Source organism: Alosa alosa, chromosome 12 (genome assembly GCF_017589495.1).
Source record: "Alosa alosa isolate M-15738 ecotype Scorff River chromosome 12, AALO_Geno_1.1, whole genome shotgun sequence".
Taxonomy (NCBI): domain Eukaryota; kingdom Metazoa; phylum Chordata; class Actinopteri; order Clupeiformes; family Clupeidae; genus Alosa; species Alosa alosa.
Genome location: NC_063200.1, coordinates 31,292,521 through 31,311,271, shown reverse-complemented (window position 1 = coordinate 31,311,271; position 18,751 = coordinate 31,292,521). Strand labels below are relative to the sequence as shown.

General features: G+C 45.5%; 1 protein-coding gene across 2 annotated transcripts in view; it reads left to right on the top strand.

The window, feature by feature from the left end:
- Positions 1–18,751, top strand: part of cacna1bb (calcium channel, voltage-dependent, N type, alpha 1B subunit, b) — a 153,404-nt gene that overhangs the window by 98,511 nt on the left and 36,142 nt on the right. Inside the window, exons 22-34 of one of the 2 annotated variants that reach the window (XM_048259412.1) lie at positions 11–55; positions 648–683; positions 3,195–3,977; positions 4,531–4,721; positions 4,983–5,112; positions 5,655–5,784; positions 7,484–7,543; positions 8,172–8,278; positions 9,569–9,580; positions 13,831–13,927; positions 15,568–15,728; positions 15,970–16,107; positions 17,400–17,601. In XM_048259412.1, coding sequence (XP_048115369.1) covers positions 11–55; positions 648–683; positions 3,195–3,977; positions 4,531–4,721; positions 4,983–5,112; positions 5,655–5,784; positions 7,484–7,543; positions 8,172–8,278; positions 9,569–9,580; positions 13,831–13,927; positions 15,568–15,728; positions 15,970–16,107; positions 17,400–17,601 — 2,092 coding nt within the window. The remainder of the gene's footprint in view (positions 1–10; positions 56–647; positions 684–3,194; positions 3,978–4,530; positions 4,722–4,982; positions 5,113–5,654; positions 5,785–7,483; positions 7,544–8,171; positions 8,279–9,568; positions 9,581–13,830; positions 13,928–15,567; positions 15,729–15,969; positions 16,108–17,399; positions 17,602–18,751) is intronic. The other variant, XM_048259413.1, reaches the window with a different exon arrangement.

The window sequence follows — 18,751 nt, the reverse complement described above, 5'->3', positions numbered from 1 at the left end:
TGTGTCTCAGATCAGAGACCAGGGACATATCTGATCCAGAGTCAGCTTATATCAGGTCTGTATCAGGTTTCTGTGTGTCTGCTCCCATTCTTATTAGTCTCTTGATTTAATGCAGCATCTTGCAGTGTCTTGAACATGTATGTTTTTGTGTGTGTGTGTGTGTGTGTGTGTGTGTGTGTGTGTGTGTGCGCACGTGTGTGTGCGCGTGTGCATGTGTGTGTGCGCGCGTGCATGTGTGCGTACGTGCGTGTGTTTTCATGTGAGCTTGTGTGTGTGTGTGTGTGTGTGTGTGTGTGTGTGTGTGTGTGTGTGTGTGTGTGTGTGTGTGTGTGTGTGTGTGTGTGTGCGTGTGTGCGCGGCGGCTGTGCGGCTGTGAACGTGTGTGTGTGTGTGTGTGTGTTTGTATATGTACTTGAGTCTGACTAGCCATTGCCAGCACTCTGGGTTTACAAGCTTCTGATCTGACTCCTGTCTGTGCTCTATCGGCTGTTCTGAATGTTCTGTGTGAGTCCCCTGTCTCTTGTGTGCATTAACTGTTGTCTTCTGTCTCTCCCCGCTGCTGCTGCTGTCTGTGCTTTAAACCTGTCTGTCCCTAACCTGTCTTCCATCCTGCTGCGCTGTCTCACCCCCCTTTCCATTGCCGTTAGGACTTATTTATACACCCCTACACGCTCCTTCATGAGGTACAGTTCTCCCATAGTGATATACTGAAGTCAACATCATACATGCTAATTGTCATCCAGTAGAAAGTAGCACAGTGTCCCAGACACACAGTGAGATGCCAGTCTAGCCTCTACATCTGCATCTAGGCGACTGCTGCCATGACGATGCCTCGTCTCTCGTGACTGCGAGCAGACGATGACTCACTGCCTAATGGATGTTTCTCCCTCGTCAGCCATCTCCTCGCACACGTTTTCTTTTTTTTTTGTCTGTTTTTTTTTCTTTTCATTTTTTGGTTAAAATAGTAACAACGGAACGCGGTGACCTTTTCTTCGCTTGACTGCTTCCCCGCTGCAGCCTGCACAGTCTGGATTAGTACCATCTTATCGCTCGGATAAATGGTCCTTGTTTTCAAAACAGTTGTGCTGAAATGACATGTAAATATTCAAAAATATCTGTTATTGGCAGCTTGTCAACCAACAACAAAATAAACCTCACAAGGCTGTTCTGTATTTGCATGACTGGCTACACTGTGAAGAAATGAGGAAGAAAATGTCACCTCTGCTACTTTTTTTTTTTTTTACCAGTGAAGTGGAGATCAGGGGCGACCAAGTAAATGAATGTGCTGACCTGTGGAGATATTGGCTGGTTATTTATTCAGGTCAATTAGCTTTTTAATGAGTTTTCGTCCCCTTCAGTGGAGGCCGGCTAATAGAAAGGGAACACTGAGCTCAGAAGTCAGTTGCCCTTAATACGGTTTTACAATAGCTCTCATTTTATCAATTTGGCCTGGCGACATGTTTGATCTCTTACTTGAGTCAGTTAAAACACTTGACACAAGTTTTTAGTGGCTGCAATGTGTTGGCTCACAGAGCAGGCAGTACACAGAGGCTTGCTTTAGAAGTTTAGAGTACTCATATAATCACAAGGCAGTATTGATACGAGTCAAAGGACATTAAGCCTATTTATGTTGGCAAAGGAATATTATGGAGAGTAAGTGACAAACTGTGTCACAGTGTACTATATAAAGTGTGAATGTTGCTGGTGATCAAAGGAGAACATACTCAGAGTATCTTTAAAAAGATGTACTATGATATAGTATAGAGAGGATACAGTTGAAGTGTATAGTGAGGAGAAGAAGTGGGTGGTGGTGGTGGAATGCCAAATGAGTGGCCAGAGGGGCTGTGAGGCCAGGGTAAAGTGTGAGACTGGAGGAGGACCTGCACACGTGACTGCCTCTAAACAGGCCTTTTGCACATTTCCTAGCTATGTCAAATCCATAGTCAATTTATATCCATACTTTGGATGGACAATTCCAAATCTTCATAAGGCTTTATAAGTCACAATTGGCTGAATTTTGAAGTAGTTATACCATCACCTTATTCCATTACTTCCTTATTTCTTAGAGGGAGCAGGTATGCATTCATGTTGAGCTAGAGTTGGAACAAAGATCCCATGCATCCTATTGTGTTCCCCATTATTACTCTCCAGCAGTCCCACGAGTCTTGACTGGTCTCAGTACCCTGTTTGCCAGTAGTCCAGGCATAGGAGGCCATGGATCATGCTAAAAGAATATTCCCATTGGTCAGCCGACTTCCGAAAACATCCATAAAAGACCATCTTTATTATTTATGTTGTTGTTTTTCTTCTAAAATTACACAATGTTTTCCTCTGAAATTACACCATTGTTCTAATGCCTGTTTGGAAATATGCACTCTGATCGATGCCACAGGACATATTTGAATAGTAAGCTTTTTCATATGTCCCCTAGGAAGCTGAACATACAGTATTTCGTTTCTGAACGAGCATGTTTGTGAAATAACTTTAGGAGTCATTTCATGGAACATATAAGCTACCATTAGATGCATTATGTAGACTTACATCTTCATTTTTTTACATAGCTTTAAGGTGAAGCAGAACCCCATCATATAGTGCCATAAATGATGGTCTCTTTATGGATTATAAACACCTAAAACTGAAAAATTGTGAACAGTTTTAGAGTGTCTAAAGACGTTAAAACAGGCGTCTTGAGACTGTTATATGGCCCACATATGACAAATGGTCAAAAAGAGAGATAAAACATGTAAGGTTTTATCTGAGCTATCCCCTCTGATATGATCATGTTCCTTCCTTTTTCTTATCATGTGATTCTGCATAAGCACTGTCATTTTTATGAGCCTTACATTTAAATGTATATTTATACCAGTCCCAGCCTATACCTCATGTTAACACTCAGCATAGCATAGATATGAATAGTATTAGAAATCATAGTGATGACTAAGACCAAGAAAAACAAGTCATAGTTAAATATAGATACTGCATACGGTATTTTACTTGGTTATTAAAACAATAATTTATGAATAGGGAAGAGGTTTCTTTTCGCCTAACCATTTTACAAATGTAAGGCTTATGAAAGTGTTGTGTAGTTCTTAAATATGACCTTTCAAAGGAGGTCCTACCAAACCACGGTGAGTGTTTATGGGCCCTGACTTCTCACCTGTGACTTATGACCTTTGACCCTGTGCTGTGCGCAGCAGGGAGCAGCGTTCGCTGAAGTTGTCGGTGTGGGAGCAGCGCACCACGCAACTGCGGCGCCACAACCTGCGGGCGAGCAGCGAGGCGCTCTACAACGAGCTGGAGCCCGAGGAGCGCCGCCGCCTCTCCTCCGCACTCCACCTGCGGCCCGACATGAAGACGCACCACGACCGCCCCCTGCTGGTCGAGCCGGCCAACGCGGCTAACGGGGACGGCAACGGTAACGGCAACGGGGCGGTGGAGAAACCGCCAAGGCCAGCGACGGAGGGAGAGGTGCAGGGCGATCTTCAGCAGCAGCAATCGCACCCGCACAAGCACCACCGCCATCGGGACCGCTCGGCCCATGAGAACGGCGAGGCCCAGGGGGAGGGCCAGCCTGGCGGTGGCAGCGTCAGTGTCAGACACCACACCCACCACAGCCGCAGCCGGGAACGGCGCGAGGGGAGGCTGGAGCACAGCCACAGCCAGGACGGGGGGCCCCACGGCGGGCACCGCCACCACCACCACCAGGGGGCTGGATCCCCGGAGGACGAAGGGGGCGAGAGGGAGAGGGAGAGGGAGCACAGGCACCATCACTCCCACCGGCAGTCCAGGAGCGAGGGCAACGGGGGGCTCTCCAACGGAGGCCGGGGGGAGAGACGCAGCAGGGCGCACAGAGACGGAGAGAGGGAGGCCAACGGGGAGCGCAGGAGGCATCAGCAGAGGCTACTGAGAGCCCAGTCCACACTGGACGGAGACGTGGCCAGGGAGAATGGAGACCGAGAGCGCTCCAAGGCACATGGGTGAGATTTAACGGTTAACGTTACACTTTACTTGATGGTATCTACATAAGAGTGACATGACACTGTCATGAACATGTCATAAACATTATAAACAAGTCATAAACATTTATGACACAATGCTTTCGTCATTCGCTTCTGTCAAGTGTCATTAGGTTTTTGTCATGACAATTTAGGGTTAGGGTTAGTGTCATTCGGTTTTTGTCATGACAAGTTATGACAGTGTCACGTCACTCTTATGTAGATACCGTCAAGTAAAGTGTTACCGATTTAACTCTTATTTTGTTACATAAGTGATTGTGTGAGATTTGGAGTCAAAGGCTGAGGAAACCCATGCTCAAAACATTAGCATACTGGGAGCTCAGTGTTGGCACTCCTCTCATCACGTGTGTGTGTTTGTATTTTGTGTGTGTGTGTGTGTGTGTGTGTGTGTGTGTGTGTGTGTGTGTGTGTGTGTGTGTGTGCGTGTGTGTGTGTGTGTGCGCGTGTGTGTGCGTGTGTGTGTGTGTGTGTGTGTGTGCGCGCACGCTTATGAATATGGGTATGCCTGTTCCAGAGACAGACACTCGGACACAGAGGCTGACAGCTGGGCCACCAGCCCCTTGCAGTCTCCCTCGGAGCCTCTGCCCGTTGCGGAGAAACCTGAGGATGCAGACAACATGAAGAACAACAACCGCAGCGGCCAAACCAGCATCCACATCCCCGTGACCATCACAGCACCACCTGGCGAGACCACCATCATTCCCAGTCCGTAGCAGCATGGAAAACTCTTTAGCTTCCGTAGCCTTTTGGCCAGTTGAATTTTCCAGCTAGTTGGAAGCTACCCAAGTCATTTCTCCTTTATGATGGGTTGCCTTCAGCAGAGTTATCCAGTGCATGAAAATGAAACATATGACGTAATCAAATGTAAAAAAAAATACATCAGATGTATATGTTTAGTGTACTAGAATGTTGCAAGTGGCTATTTTTCATCTCCCTATATGCGTCGTGTGTTTGTTGTGTGTGCAGTGAATAATCTGGACGGGGAGAGCCTCCTTCTGAACGAGGAGAAGAAGGAGCTAGAGGAGGAGGAGACTCAGAACGGCCCCAGACAGATCCTCCCCTACAGCTCCATGTTTGTGTTCGGACAGACCAACCCGTGAGTCTCACTGGCCCGGGAGAGGAAGGAAGATGAAGGGAGGGAGGGAGGGATGGATGGATGGATAGGCGGATGAGTTTGAGGATAGATAGCTGCCTGAATGAGGGGAAGGGTGGACAGATGGATAAATGGTTAAACCAATGCGTAGATGGATGTGGCCTGTGTATCAGTTTGTCTTTCCATCCATCCATCCCCCTGTCCTGTTTGTTACTACAGCATGTACAGTAGGAGGTGTGAACTGTACTGTGATAAACACTGACAGACTGAGAGCTTGATGTCTGATGGTGAATAATGCTGTGAAGGTCTTACAGTGGTAACTTATGACTTTTTTCTCATAATACACTGCTTAAGTTGAGTGGCGTGAATTTGTGAAAGTGAATTAGACCAGTGTGTGACATTCTGTATAAATGTGTTGTGTTATTTATGTCGGTATGTGTGGGCATAAATGTCCTGTATAATTATTTATGGACATACAGAACCCTAAGACTGTTGTGGATGGCCGTGATGTTGACTGATGCTATGTAACTCTGGTGTTTGTCCAGGGTGAGGCGGCTGTGTCATTACGTGGTGAACCTGCGCTACTTTGAGATGTGTATCCTGCTGGTCATCACTATGAGCAGCATCGCGCTGGCTGCTGAAGATCCCGTCATGGCCAACGCACCGCGGAACAATGTGAGTCAAACTACTCAAACACACACACACACACACACACACACACACACACACACACACACACACACACACAACCATAGCATAGTGAAAATACACTATGCACCTCTCTCAAAAAACACAGCAAATTGAACTGAACATCCACACACACTCTCTCATATGTTAGTTAGTTAGTTTATTAGTTTATTAGTTGTCCCATTAGGGAAATTATTTGTACAAACTGAGCATACACGCACCAATGCTCATTTACACATAGTTCATACACACACTTGAGCACAGACACAGACACCTATGCTGCGCACACGCATTACACTCATAGTGCCTCTAATACTGTCTGCAAAAAAGAGGCTCAGAAATATTAGCTTCACCGTCCTCAATCCTATATGACTGACTCTTTGTAAATACGTATGTATGTATGTATGTATGTATGTGTTAGCCTGTGTTAGCTTGTTAGCGTGTCCAGTGGCTGTTCCACCCTCCGGTTAAGCTCCCTATTAGTGGGCAGTGGCACTTCTGGCTAGTGAGCTCTCTCTGCATGGTGATGGGGGTGTGGAGGCTGCCGAGTGAGGCCCTGGCAGAAGCACCCGAGCCTGGGCTTAACGCCCCTGCAGGCCCTTGTGTGAGCTCCACGCCTCCGCCCGCTCAGCTGGAGCCATTTATTTGATTTCATCAACAGCGTGGGCTGTGGGCCTGGATGCCCTCGCTCAGTGTGTGAAGCCTCTCCTCACACTTATAAGCAGTGAACCTTTAATCAAGCCTGAGTCCATGGACACACACACACACACACACACACACACACACACACACACTCACACACACACACACACACTCACACACACACACACACTCACACACACACACACTCACACACACACACACACACACACACACACACACACACAGCCCCGGATCCTCCAGTATGTTCTCTTCCTCATTCCGGCCCACCGCCTCATTCATTAGGATTGACTGGTCTGTCAGAGTGATTTGGACGAATGCTGCTTGACAGTTATCTCGTCTCTTTGAGTGAAAAATGTGGCTTATGATGGTGAAGGGTTTCTAAAAAGACATGTGTTGAGGCGTTTTTGTTAGGGGGGAGGGGGTGGTGGATATGTGGTTAGGCGGGGATTAGTTTGTTAGCTTGTCTGGAGATCAGCGGTAGCCAGCGCCACATCGTATCCAACCCTGGCATGTGATCAAGTCTGCCTTGAATGGAGAGATTATTTCTGCATCTTGCGGAGGGAGGCATAACCACTGATGATCATTAATGTCTCATGGTGACTGGCCCCAACGCTGAGCCAATGGCCCTATATTTAAATGGGTATATGTCTTATTAGCTCGTTGGATTGGTTGAATTTCTGCTGTCACTCATGGATAGCATATTGACAAAATGGTGGTACTCTGAATTCTGATGTGATTTCTCTTTCTAGATAAATTATTAAGATTAAAATGTGAACTAATATAAAATGATAAAATTAACTAGCCTTTTTTTTAGACTTTTCTGAGTTCAAAAAGTATAAATAGCAAAAAAGAGAAAAGCACATAGCTCCAGTGTTTTAACTTTCTACATTAAGTCATTCAAGCTCCATAAAAGAAGAAGCCATTGAATAACAGCACAGTGTATTGCTTTGCATACACCAAGAAATAATTTGTCAAATGTCAATAATACACTCTTTCTGTCTGTCTCACTGTCTATCTTTTTCAGGTTCTGAAGTACTTAGATTACGTCTTCACCGGTGTTTTCACCTTTGAAATGGTGATTAAGGTGAGGAGTTGTTGCCTGGGTGACTGCCACGTTGGATGGAATTAGCTCTCGCCGGTTTGATTTTCCTCGCTCTGGGCTTGGGTCTAAAAGGGAGTTAAAAATACCAGGGGAAAAATATCAGTCTGACTCAGACTTTAAAGAAGGAAAACCCATTAAAAATGGCTACATCTCTGCTCTGTTCTGTTGATTACATTTATTCATGTGCACCTAAAAAAGGTTCAAGCATAGTCTATTTAGATGTCAATGCCCTGTGTTGTTTACTACATGAGGATGTATGCATGGTTCACATGCTCCATATGCACTGGTTTGTGTCATTTATGTACCTCTTAATGTACCGTACCACTTACAGCATATACATGGAAAAAATGTATGTTTAAAAAAATATTATGTGAAAAAAACACCAGATTTATCTAATGCTCACCATGAATTGCACAATAGATGTACACTACTTGGTGTTAACAATCAAAAAACTAATATCATGTCATGTCATGTCAGGTGCTTTGAAAGGCGCTATGTAACAAATAAAATGTATTATTATTATTATTATTTATCTCACTCTATTTTCTATTTTGTCTACATTTTACTTTTTGTGTCAACTCTCTCTAAACTCTTTTTTTCCTCTGTCCAGATGATCGACCTCGGGCTCCTGCTTCATCCCGGCTCATACTTCCGTGACCTCTGGAACATTCTAGACTTCATCGTGGTCAGCGGCGCTCTGGTGGCCTTCGCCTGCACGTAAGTTGACCACTTTCTCATCACTTCATGGAAATGATCCTGAAACCTCCTCCGTCAGACTGATCACTCCGACATCCACAAATCCCCTACCTGTCACATTAAATCCATCTGGAGGCTTTAGATGAGACGAGGGTGATGCAAATGATTCATGAGTGGCGATCAGACACAGTCTGTTGGCAGCTAAATTCTCTGGAAAAGCAACATTCCGTTGCATTCCAGCCGTTGGTATTTTTATATGTTCATACTTATGTTATTTAGATTTTTCCCAGAGTTTTGTGAGAGGCTTAAGACCATTAGGTATGCCTCTAGTTTTACCTACTCTCTCTCTCTCTTTCTCTCTCTCTCTCTCTCTCTCTCTCTCTCTCTCTTTTCTTCTATGTCTTTCTCTGACTCCCTCTCTTCCTCTTTTAGTCTAGGTCGCACAGGTTAACTCTCATCCCACTGTCACACCAAAAAAGGAACAGAGCAATTTATTTAAATAAGTTTCATAGATGGTCCCCAGCTGACATTCACATTCAAATTCTTACCTAATCCTTACCACACACACACACACACACACACACACACACACACACACACACACACACACACGTACACTGACGCACACACAGACACACACACTCTCTAAGCTCACAACACTGCTTTAAAACAGGGAGAAACACATTAATGTTCTCAGTGTGATTACGCCATATGTGTGGTGTGCAGCTGTCTGCCTCCACCTGTTCATGGCGGTAAGTCAGGCTACAGTAGAGAGTGCCCCCAGGCTCAGCCTCCACCAATGGGATAATAGCTCAAGGAAATCCAGACACTACCAAATTCATATCTACACATATAACTATGCCACCAGTTTATGTCATCTTATCTTGAATAGGTACAGAGCATTACCCATTCTGCATAACCTCCACATTTCCTTATTTTGTACGAAACATTAAATTATAACTTCATAACTTCATCAACATTCATCAATATTCATGCTGAGTGCTGACGTTAGACATGTAATACAACATACTTTGTGCTCCAGTGTATAAATACTGTAGTTGTGCATCTATGTCACCTTCCTCTTATCTCTTATCTCTTATCTCTTATCTCTTCCTTGTATTTAAATGGTCTTTATCTTTGCTTATGTGCTTGTAGTTTTCTCTGCATTTTACTTGTTCTCTGTGTGCTTTCTCTTCTTCCCTGTCTGTATGTTGGTCTGTCTTTCTTTCTTTCTTTCTTTCTTTCTTTCTTTCTTTCTCTCTTTCTGTCCCTCTTTCTTCTGCTTCTCTCTGGTGGCTCGGATGCTTTCAGGAGCATGATGGGGTAATGCCTTTGTCATTTGCCTGCCCTCCTTTTTGCCTCTGTTTCTGGTGTGCTCTCTGCCTTGCGCTCTCTCTCTCTCTCTCTCTCTCTCTCTCTGTTTCTCTCTATCATCCTCTCTCTCCTCCTCTCTCTTTCTCTCCATCTGATTCCCTGGAGTCTGGTAAACACATCAGCAATGTCCTCCCAAAACTGTTGAGTGACGCAGCCGTCCAGTTGCTTCACCTGCTTGCTGTCTGCGTTCTTTGCACACTCGTCTCTCCTTCTCCCTTCTCCTCCTGTCTCTCTCTCTCTCTCTCTCTCTCTCTCTCTCTCTCTCTCTCTCTCCTCCCCACTCTGCCCCCACTGTGAAGTCACTGTCAGCATGATGAGGGCTGCTTGAGACTTCCAGGGGACTGCTTGATTGACGTTTTATTAAAGGGGGGTGAGGTTGCATGTGTGTGTGTGTGTGTGTGTGTGTGTGTGTGTGTGTGTGTGTGTGTGTGTGTGTCTGGTGGGGTGGATGTGGTGTGTATGTGTGTGTTGGGGGGGGGGCTATGATAAATGACAGAAGCTGCGATTGTTGCCGTGCCGATGTGCCGTGATGCTCATTAGCATTTCAAAACAGCGTCAGCTAGCTCTGACTCAGACGCCGGAGCAACCAGCACAGAATAAAACCGAGTGGAAAAAAGAGGAGAATCTACAAAAATGAAATAAAAAAGAACTAAAAGGTCACCAGAGTGTACCAGGGAACAGTTTCTCAAGAAGATGGAACTCTTTCTCTTAGTCACTGGTACAGTTACTGTTCAGCTTAAAGCCTGAAGGGTTCATTGGTGTCTCGCATGCCTGAAGTGTCTCTGGATGTCAGCAAGCTCAAACATAAAGCATGCACACTTTGATCTTATGGATGAATGGTAACATGTAACATGGTTCAGCTCTGTTATCCAAACTGAGGGTCGGACATCATTTGCACTTTATATTATATTCCCTTCTGTGTGTGTCTGTGTGTGTTTGTTTGTGGGTGGGTGTGTTTGTTTGTGGGTGGGTGTGTGTGTGTGTGTGGGTGGGTGTCTCTGTGTGTGCGTGTGTGTGTTTATATGCTTCTATGCAACCTCCATGCATGTGAAAATCTCCACTTCCCAGTTTGTATTGTGCTAACTGATTCTGTTTAAGTTTGTCTTCTTTATTTATTGATAGGGGAAAAATAACTCTCATTTGCAGGACGTATCATTTTCTATGTTGCGTTATGCTTCACTTTTTGTGTTGATGTTGTTCTGTTAGTTTAAAGTAGTTCTCTGTGCTTCTCCTGCTCTCTGTGTGTAAGCCTATGTGATTTTAACCTCTTATCATTTTCTGCCTCTGCTTCAAGTTTCTCTGTAGCTCTTTGCATTGCCTCTGTTCTCTGCTCTTTTCTGTCTGTCCAACAGCCATAATGTTTTCCTGTGCTTATCTCTGTATGTGTGTGTGCCATACGTGTGTGTTGTTTGTGTGTGTGTGTGTGTCTGTCTGTCTGTCTCTGTCTCTGTCTCTGTCTCTGTCTCTGTCTCTGTGTCTGTGTGTGTGTGTGTGTGTGTGTGTGTGTGTGTGTGTGTGTGTGTGTGTGTTTCTGTGTGTGTACTTGTACATGCATGCATGTATCGACACTTGTCTTCATCAGATCGCAGCAAAGCGTGACCAGGTGGGGACTGCCTTTATCTCTGACATTACCCCCTCTCCTCCTCTCTTCCCCTTTTCCGCCCCTGCCCTTTCTTATCCCCCTCTACCATCTCACAAAAAAACCCTGTGACCCCCTCCCCCCTTTCCAGTGCCCTGGCCTCTGCCCCTTTCAGAGGTGGACAGACGCCCTGTGCTGTTCCGTCCTGATAGCTTTCAGAGGCTCACGCCTGTCTTACGAAGGAAACAATTAAAAAAAAAAACCTACTCAGGAGCCTTGATGCTCAAAGGTTTGAGATCTCCCAACAGCATCATGTTGGACTTCTGTCCGATCTTCATCAGAGGAAAATCACAATACAGTGTAAAGGGCAAAAGGGAAGCACAGGTCTTTGTTTACTTTAGGGGACCTTATTCACAATCCTTAAGCAGCAAGTGAAAACTCATGAGATTCTTTTTTTCCCAGTTTCATCATTCAGAGAAAAAGGACCAGTGCTCTATATATAAACAGAAAGAAACATGGACATTTTTGTCATCCGTCAAATTATAATTGGTATATGCCTATGCAGACACCAATTATGCACACAACATATATAAGTTTAGCTCATGACATATTTGGAAGGCCAGAATAGGAAGTTTTTGCAAGAAGCACTGTGCTGAGTTTCTTTGAGTTCTCGTGTTGCCGTGGGTGATGGTGACAGACGGCGGAGGCTGCTCGCATTGAGCCCCTCCGGGGAGCAGATGAGGAGGAGATGGAACCTCCCGCTGTAAACAGGAAGTGTTTGTTTTTTTTTTGGGGGGGGGGGGTTGTGATAATCACTGTGTGACCGTAGGTGACCTCTGCCCAGCTCACAACCTACAGACTGACGGAGTGTTCAGGGCAACATCTTGCCCCTTTATGTGTAAACATCCATTTCCTTTTACCATGGAAGTGGAGATTCCAGATTAGCCTACATGTTAACCATCTTTCACTACTTCAGATTTTTTACCTTTTTAAAATATTTTAAGGAAAAGATTATGTTTATATCCAAGATACTTTAAAAAGTAGCGTTCTCTAGTAATACGGTTACATTTTCCGTAGTAAGCATGATCTGGTCCTTTAGCATCAAAGCTAACCTTTGACCCTTGGAGCCAGTGCAGTGCTGCTTCTGAAAGCTATTGAAGAAATCATACCAAAGGTGGCGGGCAGCCCGTCTCCCTGCCTGCCTCCCCGTCATCTGGCCCAGTCGTGGAGCCTCATATCCTCCCCAGGTCTGGAGGAGCATGGCAGGCGCTCCATCAGCATGGCTCCGTGGGTGTGTGTGTGCATGCCAGTGTGTCTGCGCAAAGACCTCCCTCCACTGCGGCGAGGGAAAGCAAGCGAAAGGAAAAGTGCCAACGCAGGCGCGATCACCGCTGGGCCCGCAGGACGCACTCTGATCCGTGTGCAGATGAGGCGGTGTGTTTGTGTAACGCCAGAGAAGATAACAGTTCAACAGAAATGATAAGGAGGGGGGGGCATCTGGTCTCTTTTTTCCCTCACATGTACAGTACACAAACACACATAGGTAAACATATGAACAGAGTGTCACACGAACACACACACACACACACACACACCCAGACATGCATATGAACAAAATATTGCACATGTACAGTGCACACACAAATGCCTCTCTGGGTGGGTGGAGAGATGTACAGTAGTGGGAGGACAGGAGCAGATATGAGAAATGTCCACTCTGTCATACACCCCGGCGGCTGTCCACTTTAGTCTTTATCTTCTATCAATCACACACACACTCTCTCTCTATCCCTCTCTCTCTCTCTCTCACACACACACACACACACACACACACACACACACACACACACAAAGACTTACAAAGAAATGTTACATTATTTAATCTATTGTCAGTGAAAGACCAGGTCATAGAATTGCACCTAACATCCATATCATTCTAGATCTGCAAGGGTCTGATGTTTGCTTTCTTCTCACAGTAATAATATGAGTGCCGGTAGTTAGAGTGGTATTGCTGTCTGTGTGTAGCACAATAGCTCTTTTTTTTCTGTCAGCATCCCTAGAATGAGTCAGAGGAGTTTTTGTTTTCCCTGGCTGGTCTTTGTGTCATCTGTGTGTGTGTGGAGACTGAGCCAACGCTAGTGTTCAAACCAGCAGTGGTTTTCACAAAGAAGTTGACCCCCCCCCCCCCCCCCCCCCCCCCCCACCTTCGCCCAGTCCCACTAGCCCTCTTTATCCTGGGTTGTTTCTTTGTGGCTTTTCCGAGTCAACATCACATGTTATTCTACAGAGTTTAATATGAACTCTTGCGTCTGCTGCTGTGGTAGGTATGCGTTCTGTAGAATAACACATCCACGCGCATGAACTGTACTAACCAAACCACGTGTCAGTCTGGTCATGTAAGTTACATGATGGCCTGAAAACCTGGGTTGAATGATAGTAGTGGATATTGGGTAACTCATTTCTTGTGAGAATTCAAGTGTGTGTGGATGTGTGTGTGTGCGTGTGTGCATGCGTGCGTGCGTGTGTGTGTGTGTGTGTGTGTGTGTGAGAGAGATAGTGTGTAAGAGTGTGTGCGAGAGTGTGTGTGTGTGCTCATGTTCTAATAGCATCTCTCCTCATGTAGAGGAACAAAAGGGAAGGACATTAACACCATCAAGTCCCTGAGGGTTCTGCGTGTGCTGCGACCACTAAAGACCATTAAACGGTTGCCCAAACTCAAGGTACACAGCAACTTCCTGTCCTCTCCTCATACTCTCCTCTGGGTATCCCCAGATCAGTTACAGGGTTTAAGAGTTCAGGTGGGCACCCATCACTGCCAGAGAATTGTCATGTTGATTCATTTCCTGTGTTCATGTCATTCTGTGTCAATTAGTTTCATGTGTTTGGGCCACTAAGGCCATTTTAAGAATGAAAGACATTATTCTTATTCAGGTATGGGCAACTCTACTCTTCATTCCCCTCATCTTCCTCTCTCAGTATGGTGTTTTAAGCCCCCAGCGTCGTCTTCCAGGTAGCGGTGCATGGAAGGCACTAGGGTTACGCAAGGCTTGGGGTTAAGGTTAAGGTTAGGTTAGGTGTCTTGAAGTCCACGGTCGCAGTGCTGCCTTGAAGTCCACGGTGGGGGCTCAAAACACCATCGAGCCTTCCTCTCTCAGTACCACACTAATGCAGAACTCGTTCAGTTCACTCTAAATTCTCTCTTTTGCTCTCTCTCTCTCTCTCTCTCTCTCTCACACACACACACACACACACACACACACACACACACACACACACACACACACACACACACACACACACTTCTCACCCTTCTCCTGCATGCGTGGTAGTTACTTCCTGACAGCTTTGCCAAATCCAATCAGCCAGAGTGAAAGGCCATCCCACATCACCCAGCGTTCTGGTCGAGCCACGCCACAGTCCGTCATGCCACCCCCCTGAGTGCCACCCCATCTCTGGTGCCACAAGCTGAGGAACGAGCACATGCAAATCCCTACCGCATATGTCTCTTACACTTAGCATCACCATTCATCAATCCCAGACCAGACAGACATAAACAATCTGACAAAAGATGATTGCGCAGGCAGGCTAAAGTAATGGAGTCACAGAGAGTGTGTGTGTTTGTTTGTGTGTTTGTGTGTGTGTGTGTGTGTGTGTGTGTGTGTGTGTGTGTGTGGTGGGGGGACAGGAGGTAATTAAGAGTGATCATTAAGGCAGGTGCAGTAGTAAGAGAGAGAAATAGAGAAACTCCGTCATCGTTGATCATGGGAACTGTGACTGCCAGAGATGACTCTGAGCACACACACACACACACACACACACACACTCACACACACACACACACACACACACACTCACAGAGAGAGAGAGAGAGAGAGAGAGAGAGAACATGACTGTGCCTCTGGCTGATTGGTGATCAAATTACACACATGGCCTCACAAACAAATTCAGCTTTTGTCAACATGTGCGCGTGCATGTGTGTGTGTTGCTTGTTGAATTTTGCCATTTAATTATGAAAAAAGTCATCATCTCTGGTTTGTGACAGTGATGGAACTGCGTCATGAACTATTTGCATGGATAGGCTTACAGGTTCTTTTTTATGTGCTGTAGGGGGTCTTATGATTACTTTGTATTCTAAGATACAGTATGTATTATAGATCAATGTGTATCTGAATCTTTCTTATTTGAGTGTTTTATGTTTGTTTGTTTTGTATGTATTTTATTTAGTTTTGTTCATATTTTATGTTTAAACATACAATACATTTGTGTACAATGTATGTGTGTAAGAGATTGAGTGTGTTTGTATTTGTGATCGTGTCATTTGCAGTGATTCATAAATGTTGACGTGTGTGTATTTTCCCAGGCTGTGTTTGACTGTGTGGTGAACTCTCTGAAGAACGTGCTCAACATCCTGATAGTCTACATCCTCTTCATGTTCATCTTCGCTGTCATCGCTGTGCAGCTCTTCAAGGGCAAGTTCTTCTACTGCACCGACGAATCCAAGACCCTGGAGAAGGACTGCAGGTAGGACACCTCTGCACATGCTGATCACAACATACACACACACACACACACACACACACACACACACACACACACACACACACGTGTGCGTGCACAGACACACACACACACACACACACACATACACACATACGCACAAACACACACACACACACACACACACATGCAGTGTGCCTATAAGTGAGTAGTTGCATATATCCAGACACAGCCCAGACCTGATCAAGTGTGTGTGTTTGTTCAGGGGCAAGTTTTTGGAATATGACCGGGACAAGGTGGAAGCCAAGGACCGAGAGTGGAAGAAGTACGACTTCCACTATGACAACGTCCTCTGGGCCTTTCTCACACTCTTCACCGTGTCCACTGGAGAGGGATGGCCAATGTGAGTCTGACAAATACACACACACACTCACACACACACACACACACACACACACACACACACACACACACATTCAAAGCGGTTTGTTTGGTGTTTGTTTTGGTGTGTGTGTGTGTGTGTGTGTGTGTGTGCATGTGTGTGCATGTGTGTGTGTGTTCTGTTCAGGCCGGTTTTTGGCATCACTGTCTGTTGTCTGGCTTTTCTGGATGAACCTAACAGCAGGACACATGCTCTGCTCCAGATGGCACCCAGTGAGAGAGAGGAGAGAGCAGAACAGAGCAAAGCAGAGCAGAAAGGCCACTGCTGAGTGAAAGGGCCCATCTGAAGAGGCGTGTGGCCTCTGGGCATATTTCTTTCATAACCTCCCCATCCTCCACCTCATCTTTCCACACACATGGAACACACACAGTATATACGCTACTCTACACACTACCATATATATATATACACACACACACACACACACGCATGTACACACATACACTAGAGAGAGAGAGAGATGTACAACCACAACCTTGTGTCGTCTTCGGGGCCATCATGAGCCTCTGCTAACGCAAGCGTCTCTGCTCAGGGTCACTGATTCACTTGGCCAGTTCCCGTTTTAGATGTTTTTGAGTCCTCAGATATCACATGCATCCCCCACCCCCATCACACAGCCATCTATATATTTCATTTCAATGGCAGAAGTGCTTTCAGATCCTCACACTAATGACTCATGTGGGGGGTTGCGAGCAGAGGCAGAGTCCAGTCGTCCAGTCGATGGCATTGACCAGAAGACAAATTAAACAATGGCGGGGTCAGACCCATTACTGGGTCTGCTGTTAAGAACTCATTTCTATATCCTTCATCTGCCAGAGAAGAGGGAATGGTGGTGTGCATGTCTATGTGTGATGATTGTGAGCGTTCTGCTAAAAGTGACCACTGCACAATATTTGTACAGTTTAGTGTGCAGTTTAGGTGCACAGTATGTTTGTGAGTGCATGATGCGGTGTGAGGGGCAGGCAGGATAAACTGATGGACATAAAACACCAAGGGATAGGAAACGGCATTAGTGATTTGGCAAGCCTGTTGGAAGAACCTTGAGACAGTTTTCTTTGGGAATGATATGGTGAAAAGACATGAAATTGGACCTAGAATTCATAATAAATGTTATTGAATTGCAATTACATATCATTTGTTTGCCCATTTTATTCACAGTAGTAATCGTAACCTGCACATGAAACATTTTGTTGATAAATCAAATGATGGTTTTGAGGTCTCTTCATCTCTCTCCTCCTCTTCCTCCTCCTCAGGGTCCTGAAGCACTCTGTAGATGCCACCGATGAGGACGAAGGCCCCAGCCCAGGCTTCCGCATGGAGATGTCCATCTTCTACGTGGTCTACTTTGTAGTCTTCCCCTTCTTCTTCGTTAACATCTTCGTGGCTTTGATCATCATTACCTTCCAGGAGCAAGGAGACAAAGCCATGTCCGACTGCAGTCTGGAGAAGAACGAGGTACTGGGCCATACCACACCACCCACTTACCAGGCTGAATTGAACTGGCTCTTAAATTCCAATTCAATTCTTGATTTTCACTTGCATTTCAATTGAGGTAGCAAACAGGAAGCAGAATTGCAATTCAAATTGTGCACAACCCTGCTACTTACTTACTCCACAAACATACACAAACACAGTCACACAGCCCCACATGTTAGCAGTTGTTAATGGACTCCCAGTTGGACGTCTTTTTCAGTAGGCTGTATCAGCACACTGATGGGACAGGCAGGTATTGCACACTTGTTTCATCTCATTCACTCGCACAATGCTATAGTTCCACCAGATCAATATCCTTTCATTTGAACTAGTCTCGACATCACAGCCACTTCTGGTTTGGGACAATTCGGTGGAAATGAACGCATCCATCCTTCCATGACAACTGAAGTGAATTATAAAATGACACTAGATATTCAGCCATTTAGTCTACTCATTTTTTTATGAGCCAACTGGTAATCAAATTCAGACTGTAATGCTTTTGTCGTTCCATCTAGCTCATCAGAATAGGTCTATGCATTTTTAATAAAAATATACAAGCACGTGGTTTTGTTTTCACGGACAGCAGCCCGTTAACTGTGCTTTATCTCAAGAGGATATGACATGACCATGATGCCAAGAATAATGAAAAGCCAGAACGTTTATGTCAGTAAGATGCAGGTCAGCAGTAGTGGTGCTTTTATTTCTCTGAAAGTTTAGTTGAGTGGAGTCTAGGTGTGTTTAAGGACTGTATCTAACACAGGGTGTGTGTGTGTGCGCGTGTGTGAGAGGGAGCATGTGTGCACTTGCATTTTGGGATATGGTAGACAGTGATCTCTTCTGGGGGTTCCCCTCACCTGTCAGAGTCCGGCTAGTGCACCTGTCTACACCGATTTTTGCTGATCTTTGCACACACACACACACACACACACACACACACACACACACACACACACACACACATTCAACCTGAGTCACTCACAAACTCCACACCCCACTACACCACACCTCTAGAGGAAGAATGAACCCAGTCAACCATATGTGCTGCATGTTGTCCGTCTTACTGTTCCCCGACCTCACACTCACTCCATTCAAATAGCTCTAGTAGGACTCTACTTCTCAGCCTGCTGTGAGA